Source organism: Phyllostomus discolor, chromosome 6 (genome assembly GCF_004126475.2).
Source record: "Phyllostomus discolor isolate MPI-MPIP mPhyDis1 chromosome 6, mPhyDis1.pri.v3, whole genome shotgun sequence".
Lineage (NCBI taxonomy): Eukaryota > Metazoa > Chordata > Mammalia > Chiroptera > Phyllostomidae > Phyllostomus > Phyllostomus discolor.
Window position 1 is genome coordinate 23,208,422 of NC_040908.2, and position 18,946 is coordinate 23,227,367.

General features: G+C 36.2%; 1 protein-coding gene across 5 annotated transcripts in view; it reads right to left on the reverse strand.

Annotated features, from left to right (window-relative positions):
* Positions 1–2,967: 2,967 nt before the first annotated feature.
* Positions 2,968–18,946, reverse strand: part of MAP4K3 (mitogen-activated protein kinase kinase kinase kinase 3) — a 126,727-nt gene continuing 110,748 nt past the window's right edge. For 2 of the 5 annotated variants that reach the window (XM_028514721.2, XM_036027888.1), the window contains 8 exons: positions 16,651–16,709; positions 15,576–15,679; positions 11,962–12,133; positions 9,215–9,283; positions 9,041–9,133; positions 7,951–8,021; positions 5,125–5,180; positions 2,968–4,510 (listed from right to left, as the gene is read on the reverse strand). In XM_028514721.2, the coding sequence (XP_028370522.1) occupies positions 4,423–4,510; positions 5,125–5,180; positions 7,951–8,021; positions 9,041–9,133; positions 9,215–9,283; positions 11,962–12,133; positions 15,576–15,679; positions 16,651–16,709 (712 nt within the window). In that variant the 3' untranslated portion in view covers positions 2,968–4,422. The remainder of the gene's footprint in view (positions 4,511–5,124; positions 5,181–7,950; positions 8,022–9,040; positions 9,134–9,214; positions 9,284–11,961; positions 12,134–15,575; positions 15,680–16,650; positions 16,710–18,946) is intronic. The other 3 variants (XM_036027887.1, XM_036027885.1, XM_028514723.2) reach the window with 2 other exon arrangements.

An 18,946-nucleotide genomic window follows, 5' to 3' on the forward strand; every position in this document is an offset into this window, starting at 1 on the left:
GAGCACGTACATGCTTTGATAAAATGCTCTCTGTCGCGCCCAGTTTTAGGATGTCCCTATTTCCATTTTTTTCTGAGGTGACTCTTCCTCTTTCTCATCTACAATTTTCCATTTTCTTAATTTGCTTAGATATATGCTCCAATCTCATCCTATCTTTAGAAATCAAACTAGAAACAACCTTTATCTCCTTCCTCCTCCAAGGCCAAATATATTTCCACAGTACTCAAACCTGCATAAACTCACATCTACCCATTTCTGTACCATTTCTGCCTTATCCTGCTGTAGAACAATTTCAGTAAGGATGTGATAACCTTACATACAAACCCAATGGCCTCTTTTCATCTTGTGTTTTATCTCTGCAGTTTCCAAAACCGTTGATTACTAGAGCCACTTTTCTAAGCAGCTCTTGGCAATTGGGCCCATCCTAGTTCCCTAGCTTCATGCCATTACCTGCTCCATGCACCCTAAGCTCAGCTGCACTTAATACAGCATTTTTGCATGTCTTCGTCTGTCTACAGTACCTACTCTGATTTTCCCCTGCACTTGATAAACTCCTTTCGTTTCTTAACAGCCCGGTTTGTGTTTAACTTTCTCTATAGAGGTTTTCCTTCTCCCAAAACAGAATTAGGTACAACCTTTTGCACCTCTCTTTAAATTTATTTATCCAAATATGCCATTTGAATACTGGGAATGATAGCTTTTCCATCTTTTCGGCAGCGCCAGTAGTGTCCGGATACACTGTAAATTATTATTATTAAGTGTTGGTTAAATAATTACCTCACAAAAGTAAAAAAAAAAAAAGTCTTTGTAATGAGTTGTAACTCGACTTATAAAGCTTTTTTTTTCTAAGAAAAGATTTATTTTTTTGACAGAGGGGAAGAGAGGGAGAGAAACATCACTGTGTGGTTGTCTCTCACACACCTTCTTCTGGGGACCTGGCCCAAATACCAGACATGTGCCCTGACTGGGAACTGAACTGGCAATCCTTTGGTTTGCAGGCTGGTGCTCAATCCACTGAGCTACACCAGGTAGGGCTAGACTTAATAAGCTTTAACTGTAAAGCTAATCTTATTAAAATCCTTTTGTTTTCATAACAAAATGCTTTGAACAAGGAAAATGCTTTTTAGGAAAGCAAAAAATAAGAATTTCTCTTGTTGCAGACAGTGAAAATCAGAACTTGAAGTCCAATTCCCTCTTGGAGAAAATAAATTTCAGGATAAAAAAGTGTTAGGGTGTACTTTAGAGGGGAGTAGATATACTGCATGTATTTTGTGTAATACATAGTTTGGCATAATAGTAAGTGCCTAGGTTCAAATCCTCACTCTGCCACTTACCAGCTATACTCTTAGGCAAGTTATTTAAACTTTCTGTGCTTCAGTTTCCTCATCTGTAAAATGGCATTAACAATACCTTCTTCACTGGGCTGTTCTGGGGCTTCAGTGGGGAAATCTGTATAAAGAATGTAGACTAGTACCTGGCACAGATACATGGATTGGGTACGTATTGTTATCACACCCCCTTAAATACTCTTAGTGTGGACCCATTTTTCTGTTCAGCACACACTTCCATCTTTTTTTTCTAGTAATAGTCAAAACTGGTATCTGTCCTTTATTTCTCCGTCTCTACTGAAATCAGCAACATACCTGCAAGCTGAATGATGCCAACAGGCCCAGAAACAACTGATCTCATTCTTCTCAACACCAAGGGCTGTGAAAGTAGCTATCAAAATACTGAACTGAACTTTAATGGAGATAAAATTGATTGTTTCAAACATCTGAGTGACTCTCTTCCTTTTGAGTGAATAAAAATCCTTGGTCAGAAGTTATTAGGTGGAGACTCCAAATTTGCATTTTTACTCATCGTTAAGGATTGTCCCTCGGAGGCATGCCGTTGTTGGCTCACACTCAGAAACACTATTTTAAATTTAGCATTGACCAGTGGTTCTCATACAGGACTGTACCTCAGAATTATTTTTACAACTTTATCAAAATACAGGTTACTGTGCCTCATCTCCAAAGATTGATTCTAGGGTTCTGTATCTTTTTAAAGCCCACAGGTAACATACAACCAGTTGTATACCTTATTTCCTGGAAATATCTGTGAGTGCTTGACAGTTAAATGTCACGGCTAAATTTTGTTGAGACGTGACCCTTTCTCTAACTTACAGGACTTAGAGACGTGGAAAAACAGTTGCCCAGGAAAAGGATCAACAACCTTGTCAATAAATGCCAAGGACGGAATCTTGATTTCTCGAAAATCCAGTGAGTCTGTCTTTCAGCAAATTGAAGATGTTATACTGGAAAAATGCACTTTCAAAACAGACATTAATGCTAAGATTGGTCACAGTGAATTTGGGAAAAGTAATAAACGCACACAACTGCTATGATTATTAACATCTGTATGATTTAGAAGTTACATTTCTAGATAAGAAAACTGTTCTCAAGTCAAGTAAATCATCCAAGGTCACAACAGGCAGTGGTGTTACCAAGAGCAGAAATGGTGCTTCCTGACCTCCAAGTCAGTTCTTCCCACCTATCTTCCCCTCTCCTCACCTGCGGAACTGTACGTAGTCCCTAACACTCTCCCTTCCTCCCTAACCCAGGAGCCAGCAAACTTTTTCTATAAAGGGTCAGGTGATGAATATTTTAGGCTCTGTGGGCCATACATTTTTTTGTGTGCGTGACCACTCAGCTCTGCCACCGTAGTGCCAAAACAGCCACAGACAACACGTAAATGTATACCCAGTATGTTCTAATAGAAGCTTTATTTACAAAAACAGGTGGTGAGTACGAATGGGCTGAAGAATATCATTTAACAACACCTATTCTAACCAAAGGACTATGAATGTTTAACTGATTTTCCTAATCAGGAAGCTTAAGATTCTACAAATAGACCTCCTTTTTCTCTTATGTCAGAATGTTACTTATGAAATTTAGATTAAAAAAGAGATAATCTGAGGAAGCAGAATGAATACTGAAGGATTTAATGCAGGATATAATTATAATTTTTTTCTCAATGTATTTTAGTTTTGCTATATATAGATTAAGTCAGGTAACAAGCTACTATACAACAGCATGTTAAAAAACATGTTTATTTTACACTATATACAATCAGGAACATATTTAAAAATATTATCAATTAAAACAAATGAAGACCATAAATCACAATTTAGTTTGTTCTTAGTGTATATACTCACATTAAAATATAAAGACCATATACCAAAAAACAGCCAAAAGTGTGCATTTTGCTAAAACTTGGTATATACATATTCCATTGGAAAAAAGCAATCAAAAATGACTTTAACCAAAACTAAGTTCCTGTGATGTATAGTAACCATTATATTGTTTATATGAGGTAGTAACTAAATTATTTTGGCCATATGTTAATACTCTAAATAAAAAAAATATGAAAATCATCATAAAATAAGGCCAACAAAACTAAGAATTCCACTAGAAATTTGAACCATTTCACTCTATGGAATGTTCTAGTTCTTCAATGTGATTATATGAAATGTTTAGTGTGGACTCTTTAATAATGCTAATTTATTCTTTGTGCACGTTGTAATTCAGACACGACTGCAGTGTAACACCATGGTACCGCTATTCTGTGACTTGAAATTTTTTCAAAGGTATGGTTTTTAAGCACAGACAAGCAATCTTACAGGATTCTGCTCAAATATAAAAAGACCAGTCACTACAACAGGTGGTTAATCTGTCTGTTTCACATAGAAAACAATCCAAATACATTTAAAAAAGATGTTGTGGAGCCAAATGCATACTGACAGCGTCACAGCTTCCTTTTGTGACTCGATACATCACATATCAGTACTTTGTGCAAATATAAACCAGTGTACTTGCATTAAAATTAAAAACAAGATTATAAAATGATTACAGCCTCCATTATAATTTTAAAAGTTACAAGATTTATATCCATATTACTAAATTACATATAATAAAAATACAATAGTGTTCAACAATGTCCTGTTTCATTGCCAGCATCCCGTTTTGTAATAGTCACACCCAAAAGTATACTAAAGAATTCTTAAAATATTAACCCCATTTGCATTTTCATCAACATTTACAACATTTACAGATAAGACACTTACTTGTACATCCCGTAAAAGTACATTATCTACATAAATTCTTAGTGTATGTCTTCAGCAATATGAAGTTTCACAGAAAAATACTGCCTATATGTACAAAGATTACATAACTTCAAATGAATTAAGCACTTGTGTGGTTCAATATGCTAAATATATCCATACCACTTAAAACAAAAATTTCCCCATCTTGTCTCATGCCACAATAAATTACAAGTGAGTGAAGGCAGGTGACTGCAGCTTTGTACAGCTTCAAGCGTCCGTTAGCGTTGCGGCGGCAGTGCTCGCTCGTGCTAGAGTGGACTGTCAAAGCACACCGTTTCTCAGTAACTGTTTTCATGACCCGCCAGGATGTATAAATTGCTATGTGCTGTGGGGTTATCAGTTGGCCTACTTTCCAAAACCACGACCCTAAAAGTAATAAACAAACAAACAGATAACAAAATAAAGTTATTTTTGAAAACTAATGTTGGCTTACATTTTCCACTGCTTCTTCATTATATGCCTCTATAAATGCTGCTTATTTGGTTTGGGGACTCACTGGTGAGTCACCGAGACCGAAGGGCCAGGTTCAGCTCGGGGAAGTTAGTTTTGCTATCATCCACTTCTCACCTCTCTTAGGATAACTTGGAGGAACTTACTAATTTACAAAATTTATAAAAACAATTTGCAGTTCAAAAGTCAGAAAGTAAATCAGAATGGAATCCCAAAATCTTATTTGGCACTTAAATAAAAAAGTTTCTGCTTGTTACCAAACAGTAGTTCTTTCTCATGCTGGAGACTGTCTAGATAGTATGTGTAATACAAAACTATTACTAACAGGTCTGTACATTCCTGTTTCTTGGAAGGGTAGGCACATTCTCAAAGGCTTTAAAACCTTGACATGTGAATTCTAATTGTGTGAAAAATATAATGTTGACTACATTACTGTAGAAATTTCAGTGCTCTTGAAGAAGAAACTAGTTCCACATTGGATTTATAAAACACTGTTTAGTACTGTGTATTTAATACAACCCCTTTCATACCTGTCAGATCCAAGCAGTCTGAAAATTCTTGTGCTGTCTGAAATTTCTTGTGTTACCTGTTCAATTAAAATATAAATTTAATTTCTGAAAAAGACAAAATTTTATATGGCCATTTAATTTATAGTGCTATGGAAAAGACATAATTCCTATGATGGAAATACATACCTGTACAACTGTGAATTTGTTAACATATTGGTGCATCAATTTGTTAGTTTAGAAAAAATGTGACTAACTTTCAATTAGTCATAAAATGTGAGAGTAGGAAAATCATTTACTTGTAAATTATAAAAGTCAAGGGAAAAATTTAAAAGCAAAGCACCTCATCTGTTTTATTTATCAGAAACCTTTTGTCAGTTATGTTAACAGCAAGCCACTTGGGTCTGGTCCTTTTACTTGCAAGGCTACATAGCGAGCTGTGACAATGCACAAGGTATGTAGTTTGTTGCAAACAGTTTTGCCTTCTGCAAAATGGGACAGAAAATATCGGCCCTGCAGTAGTATCTTGCGATGTTCTCACTAAGTATTGTGGGTATATAACGCCTAGCTAAGTCAGCGCTCCACAGATGATGCTCTTTCCCACCCTGCCCCCAGTCTCCTGAAATAACATTTCTCATGGAATACATCCTCACCGCCACCAGCTGGGGAGTTAAGAATAAGTCTACAAGAGAAAGAGAAATTCACTATTTATTGGTTACTGAATGGAAATCATTTCAAATTATAATGGGAGTAAATTCTCCCCCAAATTTGGTAGGCTGAGGAAACAATTTGACTTTGAAATTCAATTTATTCCATCAGTACCACTACAATTAGTTATTATGAGAATGCCAGTGATTCTTAACTTTCTTTGTATCCCAGCACACCCGAAGGATATGGAATATAACATGGTTACTTCAGTAACAGTGGCTGATCATGCCGATCTCAAGGTATTTTGGGGTTTGCCTACTACGGACTGTATTCAGTAAGGGCTGCCTGTGTAATCTGAAAAAGTCCACTGGGCGATTTTTGGGGACAAACTCTTCTCTCCTTTTTAAAACCACTCTCTGTATTCTGCCTGTGAAGCCTTTCTTTCTCTTCCTAGTGTTTATTAGCTGTTGACTCTTCTTACCTCCCTGGTCGATTCCCTCAGGTAATTTTTAAGTATCTTCCTGAGAAGTGACCCTCTTGTGGGAATTACTTCTAGATATATATTAGCAGCAACCTTTCTTGATTACTTACATAGGCCAGGCAGTATGTCAAGTACATTATATGCTTCCTTTTAGTTAACCTTTTTTTTTAAATGAAAAATTCAACCATAGTTGACATTCAATATTATTTTATATTAGTTTCAGGTGTATACCTTCCATTTGATCTTAACAAACCTATGAAGTCAGTACTATTTTGTTATCCTCAATTCACAAATAAAAAAATATAGGCACTTTAACTTAAGGGAAGTTAAGTGATATTGCCAAGACCACATAGTTACCAATGTGGTGAGTTGAGATGTGAGCCTGGGTGTCGTGACTGCGGGACCCAGGCTCATTCATGATCACCAGGCTAGATTGTTTACTTTGTTAGATGTGCCCTGAGTGTAATGAATGGCATTGCAGGACATAAATGGGCTATTTCCTTGTTTGAGGCTTGGGGTTACTGGAAGAATTTTTGATGATGTTATTTGCCTACAACATTCCAGGGAGCAAATATGACGTCTTGTGCACATTTATAACCCCAGCACTCTCCGCTGTAAATGTTGAACTAAATCGAATATGTCTCATGACTTGGAGTTCAATTATTCTTGGAGTTCAATTAAGGTAGGAAGGACTCAGACTATACAGCTAAAGGTTAATAAAAGGTAAAAAGGTTAAAAAAAGGGGTACCCTGGCTTGCGTGGCTCTCTGGACTGAATGCTGGTCTGTGATCTGAAAGGTCACTGGTTCGATTCCTGGTCAGGGCACATGCTTGGGTTGCTGGGTGGGTCCCCAGTTGGGGGTGTGTGAGAGGCAACCAATGTTTCTCTCACACATGGATATTTCTTTCCCTCTCTATCTCCTTCCCTCCCCCCACTCTAAAAATAAATAAATAAATAAAATATTCAAAAATAAAAAGGGAAAAGAAGCAAAGAATCTTATAAATGTCAAGTGAATAAGGGTAACAGAAATTGGAGGCAAGGAGGCTTCAATAGAAATGTAAAAACCTTTGCTTATAGCAAAGGTCATTATTTCTGAAATATTACAAAACTGAAGGTCAAAGTAGAAAGATGTCTCAAGACCTAGAGAGCCAGCATCAACACTCTTGTTCCAGGTGATGGTGGGAAAGCAGAGAGAAAATCACAGTTGGTTCACTGTCAGCAGTATTAGGAAGTTCTTGTTCTGAATGGAAGGGTGATAATCTGGAAGCGCATTAAGACAGGCACTAAAACTGTCTGTGAATGGGGAAAGAGAGGCGGCTATAGAGTATGTGCTATTAATTTTATCACTAGACTAATGCTGTAAATAATAATAAAGTTAGCACATTAAGTATTCCTTGTATTACCATATTTTTCAGACCATAAGATGCACCTGGGTTTTAGAGGATGAAAATAGGAAAAAAAAATTTGAAGCAAAAAATGTGGTAAAATATTTAATAACATAAATAACATAATATTTCACCAATGTAAATGTAAACAGAACTCAACAGCAGCATTAATAACCATTTTTCCTCCCAAATTTTGGGGGGGGGGGGGGGGGGGGGGGGGGGGTGGAGGGCATCTTATAGCCCGAAAAATACGGTAATTAGAAATTTCCTAAAGTTAAATAAAACTCTTTGATGTTTCATGACCATTTAATGGGTGCAATTTTTAAGATGACTTACCTCATTAGATCTAAAACTTCTACCTTGCATTCCATGTTTCCAGAAAGCTAGCACACTGTCTTGTAGGCAAACTAGCAGACAAGAACAGCTCAGTTACTGTTAATAGTACAAAAGTTCAACTGCCAAACACCATTTCATCCCTCTCTGTCTCACATAGCAATATTTCAACTAATAACCAGTGTCAGCCACTCCATATTTATATGGCATCTTTACCTTTGAAATAAACAAAATATTATATAGATCTTATTCATTCATCTTTTTGGCAAAAAATTTCACTAAAAATGTTTGTTACAGAAATTTGATTTTTAAAAATTTATCCTGTTTTGAATCCTGGCTCTGTGTTTTTGAGTATGGACTACATTTTAACATCTTGAGCAGATGTCCCCTAAAACTTACTTTATCACCAGCATGTGCTTGCTGGGAGAGATGTTCTAGTTGGAGGAGTAAAAATAGAACCAGGAAGAGACAAATGAAGTATCTGTGCTTGGCCCTACCTTCTGCCAACATACCTACAAGCAAATATCATGTTTAGTTAAGCACTGAGTTCGCTGTCATTTGTTCTCCCTAGCACTATCTCATATATGATCACTTCACCTTAGTTTTCCTGAATGTAATCACTTTAGAGTACTAATTTTGTATTCAGGAAAAGCTTGTCAACAAAATGTAAGAATGGTAGGAAGGTAATTCCATATACTACTTAAAATTCTCTGATCATCAGACAGAAGCCAAAAATACAAGAGTACTCTAAGTACTAAATACTTAGTACTTAGTATTTAGCACTAAGTGCTTAGAGGAACAAAGTTACAGGAATCTAGAGGAAATGGAACTTCATAACTATGTTATGGAAAGTAGGTACTTTTTGAAAGTACAAAATCTGTAAAGATAACATTATTTAGATTGTATCAGTTATTAAACTATTTTAGAGAAAGTGTAAAAATGAAGACTGATATTGACCTCATATCCATTATATCCTATATTTAAAAAAATGAATCTGTATTAATATATTTTTATGATTTTGGAAAATTGTCAGATAAATTATTTTAAGCAGCTAATAATGCAATCAAACAAGAAATATAAAACTTTGACTTGCCTATTGATTCAATCTGGAAATCAAAAGTGAGTTCTGATGATAATTTTCTGCTAGATTTTAATCTTCCTTGGAGATTTACTATTTTTATACAACCTAGAAAGAAAAAAAAAGTCACTCAAAAACTATGTTAAGAGAAATCTTATTAAAATAAGATGTATGTAAATAAAAACTTACAATCCAAGCACACAAGAATGGTATCTCTCTCCAGTTGGGTTACATGAGTAACACTCGTCTGTGGCGTATCTGTAACACAAACAAACCCAATGAACTTACAGAAAAGAGTAATTATTAGAACACAGGACGTTACAAAAAAAGGAATTCTGAACATCATTGAATTTAAAATGAATTTATATTTTTAGGTACACAAATGTAGTAGTTGAGCCAGGCTGCTTGTGTTCAAACTCTGATGTAAGAGCTAAACTATGTGAGTGCTCAGTGGAGTATTAACTATAGTCATTGCTTTAGGTAATGTAATTATTTTTATTCATTTGTGAAATTAGGAGTCCAATCTATATTACTGTTATAACTGATTTTTGATTTTAAGCTCAGGAGGCCAAGCTATCATTACATGGCAGTGCCTAGCACATGCAATAAGTATTTACTGAAAGAATCAGTGAATTGAACAAATTACTCTGAGTACAAATGAGTTTAAAAAAACTAAAATACAAAAAACCTTAAGTATTTTAAAAATAATGAAGCACTACCAAAATGCAAAGAGGCATATATTTTTATTTTTAGAATGATTTAGCAAAGTTTTCACAAACTAAAAATGTTCCAATGATCTGATTTTCCACCAAGTGAAAAGCAGGACACCCCAAGCTTCGTAAGAACTTCAGAATGAAACTGCTACACAACAGGCCGTTCTTCCTGGTCTTGGATTTCCTGGAGAGAGGGTCTGATCTATAGTCCACCTTGCTTTTCTTCTGCTTCCAACAGTACTTAGAATCCTCGGACATTCAAGGACTGCTGTATGGCAGCTTTCACGTGTATGCAGACCCAGGACTTCGGAAACTAACCAGGGTTGAAAGCATGTGGAATAGGCCTCCTGCAAATCAGGCCAGCCACATCTGCAGCTCACACATTTGGTGGAGATTAAGAATCTGAACATGTCCATACAGCTCTCCTCAGTTTAAGAAGCCAGGATGGCATTACCATATAGAAAACCCAGAAAAATGAGGTTTTATCAATTGCTTATAACAATTAGTTTTCAAATATTGGAATCACCTAGAGATTCCAATCTCTAAAAAAATCTTTAAAAACCCTTAGTCAATAATATAATACTAACCAACCAACAACCCCTCCCTGTGGAACAGGAAGAAAGAGATTAGAAAGGGAGGATGGGTGTTTAAGGGAGAGCATGGCACACAGGTTTTGGAGCAGCCAAGGAGAAGTCACGCGATACTGCCTGGGCTTCCACGTTCGGGACAACAGTGTATTCGGGACGACAGTGTGTCCGAAAGGGGACCTCTTTCCAATCCTGGCTTCAGAAAGCCATCTAATGGTCTCCAGGCTTTTGTGGATGTGTGTGATCATTTTTCCTCAATGCCAAAAAACCTCAGTCTCTTAATTTTTTTCTTTTTATGAACTCGCTTCCAGCTTTCCATCAAACTCCTAAACTAATCAATACTTTGGTAAATTGGTTCCTTAACATTTCCCCAAATAGCCAAAGACTCTGACAGAGGGCCTTTGCAAGACCTTTAAAAATTGCCTTCTAAGGTGGCCATTGTCTATTTTCAGTAAAACAGGGTATTATGTCATTATTAAAGGGGGGTAATAAAAGCAAAAGAAGCTTCAACAATCACAGCGCTTGTAAAATAGAGATAAGAGGACCTTTAGAGTCATGTTTTTCTTTTTTAGTGTGAAAATTTAATCAGATTTATTTACAACAAAACTCAAGTTTTGCCATGGTGTACTGATTGGAACAACACAATTGAAGGTTTCAAAATTATAAGCAAATTTCTTCAAAAAGCTCATCAACTAGAAATATTTCCTAAGATACTAGCTATGAAGAAAGGATCTGCTATGCAATTGGGCAATGTAAATCAATTTTTAAGGAAATTATGTTAAAGCATTATTTTCAAGAACCCTAAAATACTTTGTGAGTAGTGCCTTACCGATAATTTGTATCCTAATTACAAATCATTAAAAAAATTAATTCAAGTTCTGGACAGCACTGGTGTATCCATGATAAGAGTAGAAAATAAACTATATTTAATAAAATTTTCCTTTTATTTAAGTCAGCTTTTCTACTAGTCTGCAGTTTGTGCATGTGTGGTTCTCGAAGTGTAGTCCTTATATTAACATCATCAGCATCACTTGGGAACTTACAAAAATGAAAATTCTCAGGCTCTACTCCAGATCTATTGAATGAAAATCTCTGGGCATGGAGCCCAGCAAGCAGCGTGTTTTTCTAAATCCTCACTGGTAGGTATGTTTACTGATTTTGGAAAGGTGGTGGGGGGAGGGAGAGAGGGAAAGAGAGAGAGAAACATGGATGTGAAAAACAATGATCAGTTGCCTCCCCCATGTGCCCCAACAGGGGATTGAACCTGCAACCTAGTTATGTGCCCTGACCTGGGATGGAACCCATAACCTTTTGGAGTACAGGATAATGCTTCAACCAACTGAGCCACCCCGCCAGGGCTTGGCAATGTGTTTCAACAAGCCTCCAGTCTATTTATTCTGATGCATCTTCAAGATTATGAACCACCTAAAAGTGTCAACAAACGACTGTCTTAAAGCAAGTCATTTTCCTTTTTTTAGTTTAATAAGTTACTGAAGATGGGATTTTTATGCATAATTGAAGAAGATTATATATATATATAATACATTTATTTTGTGTAATGAAGAGATAAAGTAAATTTATTATTTATAAGTCCAGTATATGTATTGGCCTTAATAATTCAATAAGAATCACAAACCTGATTCTGTAAACCATGAAGAGGTAGAGTTTGGATTGACTGTTTCAAATCGAACCACCTGGTTGAAGTCTCGGCCCCTGCTGACACCGACACAAACTAACGGGTACTCCTGCTCAGGAACGACCAGCATTTCAAACATTCTAAGTGGACACGGAATAGGAAAATCTATGTGCTAGACAAAGAAACAAAAATATATTAAACAAGGAAAACAAAAGCCAAATAATCTCACGACAACAGTACTAAGAATTTTTAATTTATGAAAGATGTAACATTCTCCACCATAAATATTGCTTCTTGTCACAGAAACTTGGGGTGTGCAGAAAAATCCAAATTATAAAAGTCTTTTTATAAAGAGTTTAGTTTTGGCACTGTAAATATTTTAAGTTAAAAATTACTTAATTCTAGAATATTAGGGCTGGAAAGGCTTACAAATCACTCGTCCAACTCCCTTTTCTCAGAGTTAACAACTGAGACCCAGACACGGGGCCACCAGCGCAGGGTCCCCCAGCCCCTTGTGGCAGAGTCTCGTCTCCCGGCCTGGGCTGCTGCAGGAGTGCTCCTCTGCCTGCTCACCAATGGAGCAACACGGGGCGGAGAACTGAAATGCCACTTAGCAACAGACTCCTCTTACGAGTGTGGACAGAAAGAAAACAGAAATAAGAGAAATTGAGCCTCATATTTCAAGTGATTATATATTTAATGAATTACCTTAGTCATAATGCAGCCAGCCATTCTAATTTTACACAACTTTGAAATTATTTTCATGTTGCTATAAAGAGACTAAGTAGGTTCATATTTTTCTAAAGTCTGGAAAATAATAAGTCCATTAGCAACCAGGGAATAAAACTATGAGAGACTATACATACCCACCAGAATCACTAAACTTAAATAGAACAACAGTAGCGAGCATTACTCAGAGGCGCAATGGTGGGAGTATAAACTGGAATCGACCACCTTGATCTGTTATATTATTTACTAATGTTGTGTATGCATTCAGCCCCTGTAGTAACACCCCTAGTTACATGTTCCAGAGAACACGAATACACACATGCATAGGAAACACGCAAAAACGCCACAGCAGTACTGCTAAGAATAACGCATAGTGAAAGTAACTCGAATGTCTGTCAGTAGCAGAATGGATAAAACTGTGGTATACTCAGACAATGAAGAATTATAGAAAAATGAAAATGGACAAATTATAGCTATATCCAGTAACTATACAAGTATAATGGTGCACAAAAGCCAGACACAAATAAATATGTATTTTATGATTCCACTTATATACTGTTTAAACAATCAGGTAAAATTAATTCTAATATTTAGGGGTACATGCTTATATAGTAAAAATGGAAAATAAGGGAGCCAACTCATAGGGGTGCCAATGGGGAGTTCTAAGGTACTAGCAAAGTTCTTGACAATGAAGTTTTTTGAAAGACACTGGTCTCACACATATTTTATTAAGTCCACACTTAATGTATTTTATATTTCTGTTGTTCTTAAAAGTGGGCTGTGTTTTCATTATATTTCCAAAAGGGCTATTTACCAAAGCAACCGAATTCAACTTATTTTCTAATCTGGCAACTCATAAATGCTAAAGAATAAATTCTAGAGAAATAAACAGGTGAAAAGGGGCTCCCACAACCGCCAGCCCTGAATGTTAGAAGACACGATGTGGTCCTTGTGGGGGGATTACAAAGCTCTACACGCCCCTGGTGTCTCCACGTCCTCCCTGCCCTGTGACTGCAGGAGGGCCTCCACCCACCCCTCCCCGCACAGGGATAGTCACGCCATCCACACTCCCCAGACTCTCTCTAGGAGCTTTCCCGTTACCTGGGGATATGCTTTAGATAAAATCTGTCACATTTTTAATAAGGTGAAATATTTTAAGTAATTTGCTTTGAAATGTGATAAGAGCAGTAAAGCAGAAAGAAAACATTTCTACTTAATTTTTTTTGTCAGTCAATAAGAAAACAACAGATTTTGAATACTTCTACCTTAGCTTCCAGTCATAACTAAGCAATGTGTATAAGTCATTGACAGAAAAGGGTTCTGTGTAAATCCTGCTGCTATTGGTGATGGTTCTTGAGGGCAGTGATTATATCTTACCCATTTCTGTCTCTCTAGTTAAACAGCACTGTGCCTTGTTTGTAATAAGTACAAAAATGTATGTTGGGAATGTCTTTAATTTGTAACTTTTATTTATGATGAAAATGTCTAGTGAAGCAAAAACTCTCAGAAATGTTACTAATAGGAAGAACACGGAAAGCATACGAATGTTTGAACACATCTGATAAGAGCTGTAGTACAGAAATATCAAAAACACTTATCAAAATAATGTCAAATACAGAAACAAAACAAACAGTCTTAAAGCAGAGAGACAGAGAAAGGAGAGTTGGATAGGTAAGGGCCGACAGCTCAGCGAGTTTAAGCCAAGTGCAAAGAGTGAGAAACCTTGAGGGAGACCTGCAAGTAGAATTGTGCTGTAAGTCTAGTATCTTAGGATAGTAAGGACGGACCTGGAGATTATTATGCTGAGTGCAATAAGCCAGTCAGAGAAAGACAAATATCATATGACCTCACTTCTGTGTAGAATCTAATGAACAAAACAGAAATAGAGGCATGCATACGTGGAACAGCTGTCAGAGGAGAGAGGAGAGTGGGGTCTGGATGAAAGAAGGGGGAGGGATTAGCCAAAGAACATATACATTTAACCCACAGACACAGACAACAGTGTGGTGATGGCCAGAGGGATAGGGAGGGCAGGGGCTGGGAGGAGGTGGGCAAAGGGTGGGGGGAAGGGGACATTTGAAATAATGTCAGTAATAAAAACAAAAGAAAAAGAAATAAAAGACTTTGAAGACATAGGAAGTTTAAAAACTACCCATCCATGTTTTCTCTGTTTCAGGTGGATGACACCAGGAAACACGGCCCTAGCTAGTGAGGTCAAAGTGAAATGCTTAACAACCCTACTTAATCTAGATAAAACAGCAAAGAAAACAGCTTGGAATTTCCTTGGTGTGACTGAGCCTGTACTACATAGTTTTTCCTCAAAATTTAAGTTATAGCTAAGTAATGTTAAATATTTTAAATAATATTCATTAATGAAAGATTCTAGAGAAGCAGAAAGCTCAAGCACACACACAAAAAAAACATCCAAGAAAAAGCCCAGGCAAATTAATACGGAGGCATATACCAAAACGAGCAATCTCTCTCTCATTACCGTGATCCCTTCTCTTCACAGGCCCAACACCAACCAGCCTGTATGTCGTTTCTCTGCTGTGATGGAGCAGGTCAAGCAGAAACATACTCAAGCACTTCACTGCTCTTTTAGTACCTATTTCTGACACCAGACTGTGTGTATATACAGATGCTATTTCTACCTCCTAATGCCATATCCTTGAACTATTTCTCTAGTCTCTTTCAAAACTTTTCCCAGACCAAGTGAGTTAGTTCCTTACAATTGGGCAGATGTTCACTATCCTGCCACATAAACCAAAGTCATTAAATAGTTAACTAGAGATTTAACTGAAAAAAAACTGTTTATGAAATAACAGAGAAATGGGCTTAATTCAGCTTTTATATTAAGAATGACTTAGGTTGACTTTCATGCTTACCTTAATTAACATGAATTTCTGCATTGGTTCAACCCATTCCAAGAGAACAATGCTAGTCTGAAGTGCCCCACATAGGTATTTATGGCCTGTGTAAGGATTCCTCACTGTCAAAGCAAAAAAGTATAGTAAATTCTCTTATAATATGAAGTCCTTACCATAATAGTTGTACGATCCAAAACAAACAAACAAACAAACAAACAAACAAACAAATGCTGGCTGCTAGTTCAATTTCTTAATTAGACTGCAGGGTACAAAAGAAATACTGTTTCAGGTAACAGCACGAAACCCCCTCATCACTTGCAAGATTTCTGTTTGCCTCCACAAATGAAACTGCTGGTTGTTATGGGGCCTAGGGGCAGCAAGATCTTGAAAGAAAGGTCGAAATGGATTTGGGGAGAAGTTGCCAAATTGATTGGCTATGGCGCATTTGGGGACAAGTGACTCAGTGCCTTTTTGGAAGTAAAGTTCAGAGGCAGTAATATTTTGTTGTGACAACATGATAACACAAATCACATATCACAATACAGATTTACAAATAATAATATTAAACTGTCTCCATTTTTTAAGGGAAGAAAACTATTTTTTGTTTTTGCTATATGCAAATAAAACAGCTATTTGTTATGGGGTCAGAGAGGAATTTAGGCTGGAGGTATGTGAGCAGGGAAACTCGAACCTTCGCAGCATAAGGTTTCACATATTAAAGACATTAAAATACATGCTGATTGACTATATGCAGTCTCATACGCCATTACTAAGCACAATGGTGAAGACTTAACAGGTCCCTTGAAAAACAGAGTGTAATAAAGTGCTGTAATAACAACTCATCCTACTTTCCCCATTTATCCAGTCAATAAATCACTTGCAAAACAACTGTTATGTGAAAGGTACTGTTTTAGGTTTAGTTTACATGGAGACAGAGTGGTCAAGACATTTGTTATTCGGGAGGTGGGGCACTGTTACTGGCAGAATGGCCCAGAGTAGTAGTTTTACACTAGATTTAAAAACAAGCCTCCTAGAGTTTTTTTATCCTCATTGCAAAGCAGGAGAGCCACATGCTGTTGGATGGTTTACTTACCAACACAACACTTCTGACACCACTTGGTTTCAGGGATCTTTGCTGATACAGCAAATTTCCTAAATGTAAATGAAAATAAATATATAATACACATAGATAAAGTGAGTATATAATAATGGAACTGTTATGGATCAGTGGAGAAAGGAGTTGTTAAAAATGGGCGCTAACTGGTCGTTTATTAAAAAGAAGAGTAAACTGGAGTCCTTTCTCAACCTTCCCTCCAATCTATTCCAAATGGATTAAGGATTTAAATATAAAAACAAAACTATCAAATATTTAGATTGTAGACAAAATGACCTTGGGGTCTTTAGAAAATGCAAAAGGGACAAATCATAAAGGAAAATACTGATAAACTTTAACTGGTATTTTTGCCACAGCCGTACCTCAAGCTACAGGTGGCATTCAACTTGGTGAATGAATTTGTTGAATATATTAATAACTTCATTTTACAAAAGAAAGGTCATTGAAAAAGTGGAAAGATAAGCCACAAACTAGGAAAAGATATTTTCAGCACACACAACAAATTTTAAGCTATTTAAAAACTTGTCTTACCACTAAAGCGATTTATGAGAACTTTTGTTTAGATGTTTTTATTTCTCAGAAAAAGTGGGATGTAGATTTTTCTGCAAAGGTGCTTTAGATTTGCAAACATTCACATTTAGTATGTAAAATTATAAAAAATATAATTTAAAAAAGTATATAATTTAAAATTATATTTTTAAACTACAATTTTAAAAAATCACATAGTCAAATGTATAACAAGACTGCTAGTGTACCAAGCTGTGCAATCCTCAAATTATACTCCTTCATGTCTGTCCACATATTTAAATGTCTTTTAAATGTATTAATGTGTCACAGATTAGATGTCATGGCTCTGCATTACTTTTTAAATTAGAGCTGTGCTTTGCTGGTAACAAAGCTGTAGAACATGCATTTGATACTCAATACCATTGCACACAAGCTCAGAATAGTCTTTTTGGTGGATGTTCTTGTCTCTGTACTGGTGGCACCTGAATGATAACCATGCATATAACACTGAGGTACTGTAATTTTAGTACTGGCATGTTTTACATGCTGATGTCTATAAAACCTCTAATTATTGCTGACATTAACCGAGTCCTTGCTATAGGCCCCGGCTCTCACATGTTCTATATTGTTAGTCTCTGCAATAATGCCCTGAGGTATGTCATAGCATGGAAATCTGAGGCTCAGATCTAGACTCCTCCTCAAGGTTATAAAGTTAGCAGTTTAGGGAAAAAAACCCCTCTAATCTAGTATTGTCTGTCTGCAGTCTTTACAGGGATTCAGCTCTAAAAAATAAATCTACTTCTCTTTATGATTCTTGACTAGTCTAACTGAAAGGTATTCTGAGTTTACAAGGCAAGCTGTTAAAAACTGTTACAACTGCCAAGTACTTCTCTGTAGAATTTTTTTAATGCTATGGTGCCTACACAATGATACAGAAATTAGATACTGAGGCACCGAATTACTACAATGGCAATCTAAAATATCTAGATTTCAAATTTCTAGTTAAAGTACTGACTGTTCCCCTTGAGTGTCTTTATGTTGGGTAGATACATTTACCAATTAATCTAATTTACGACTGATAAATTATAAACATGCCCCTTTCATATATGTTAGAGTTTCATACAGCTTAGAGCAAAAACAAAAATTCCCCTACACCCTTAAGCAAACTGCTTGAACCAAAGTCCTTTGTAGGGTTTAAAAATCTGAACCAAGCTCCTGACAGACTTTCACTGGCAACAACTTCAGTGTTTCTGGTCCACACTCGTGAACTCATTCCCTGGTGCCCAAGGCTAACTAAGGGGTTAACTTACTGAATCAGTCACAATCCAGAAGGAGTAAATAAGTGACACGAACAAGGGAAAAACACCAACCATTAAATATAGTTTCCAATTAACAATAATAAAAACATTCAAAATTGAGATGTGGTCAGCCTATTGAAGTGTTATAAAAATTTATCATTTTCTATAGAGACCTATAAAATTTAATTTTAGTCATAATTTTACAAAAAGACACTAAAATTTACTTTACCAGCACCCAACTGACCAGAATCCTAAGTTAACTAATATTCTTAACATATTTAATATAGGATATTTTAGACACAGTTCAAATTACCATGCTTAATAATACTATTGGTCTATTTATTAAGAGTCTACTAGGCGCCAGAAACCATGGTAAGTACTTTACATACAAAATCCTTTTCAAAACAACTCTGCAAGACAGGTATACTGGTTCCATTTTACAAATGACTATATTGGAGAGGTTGTATAAT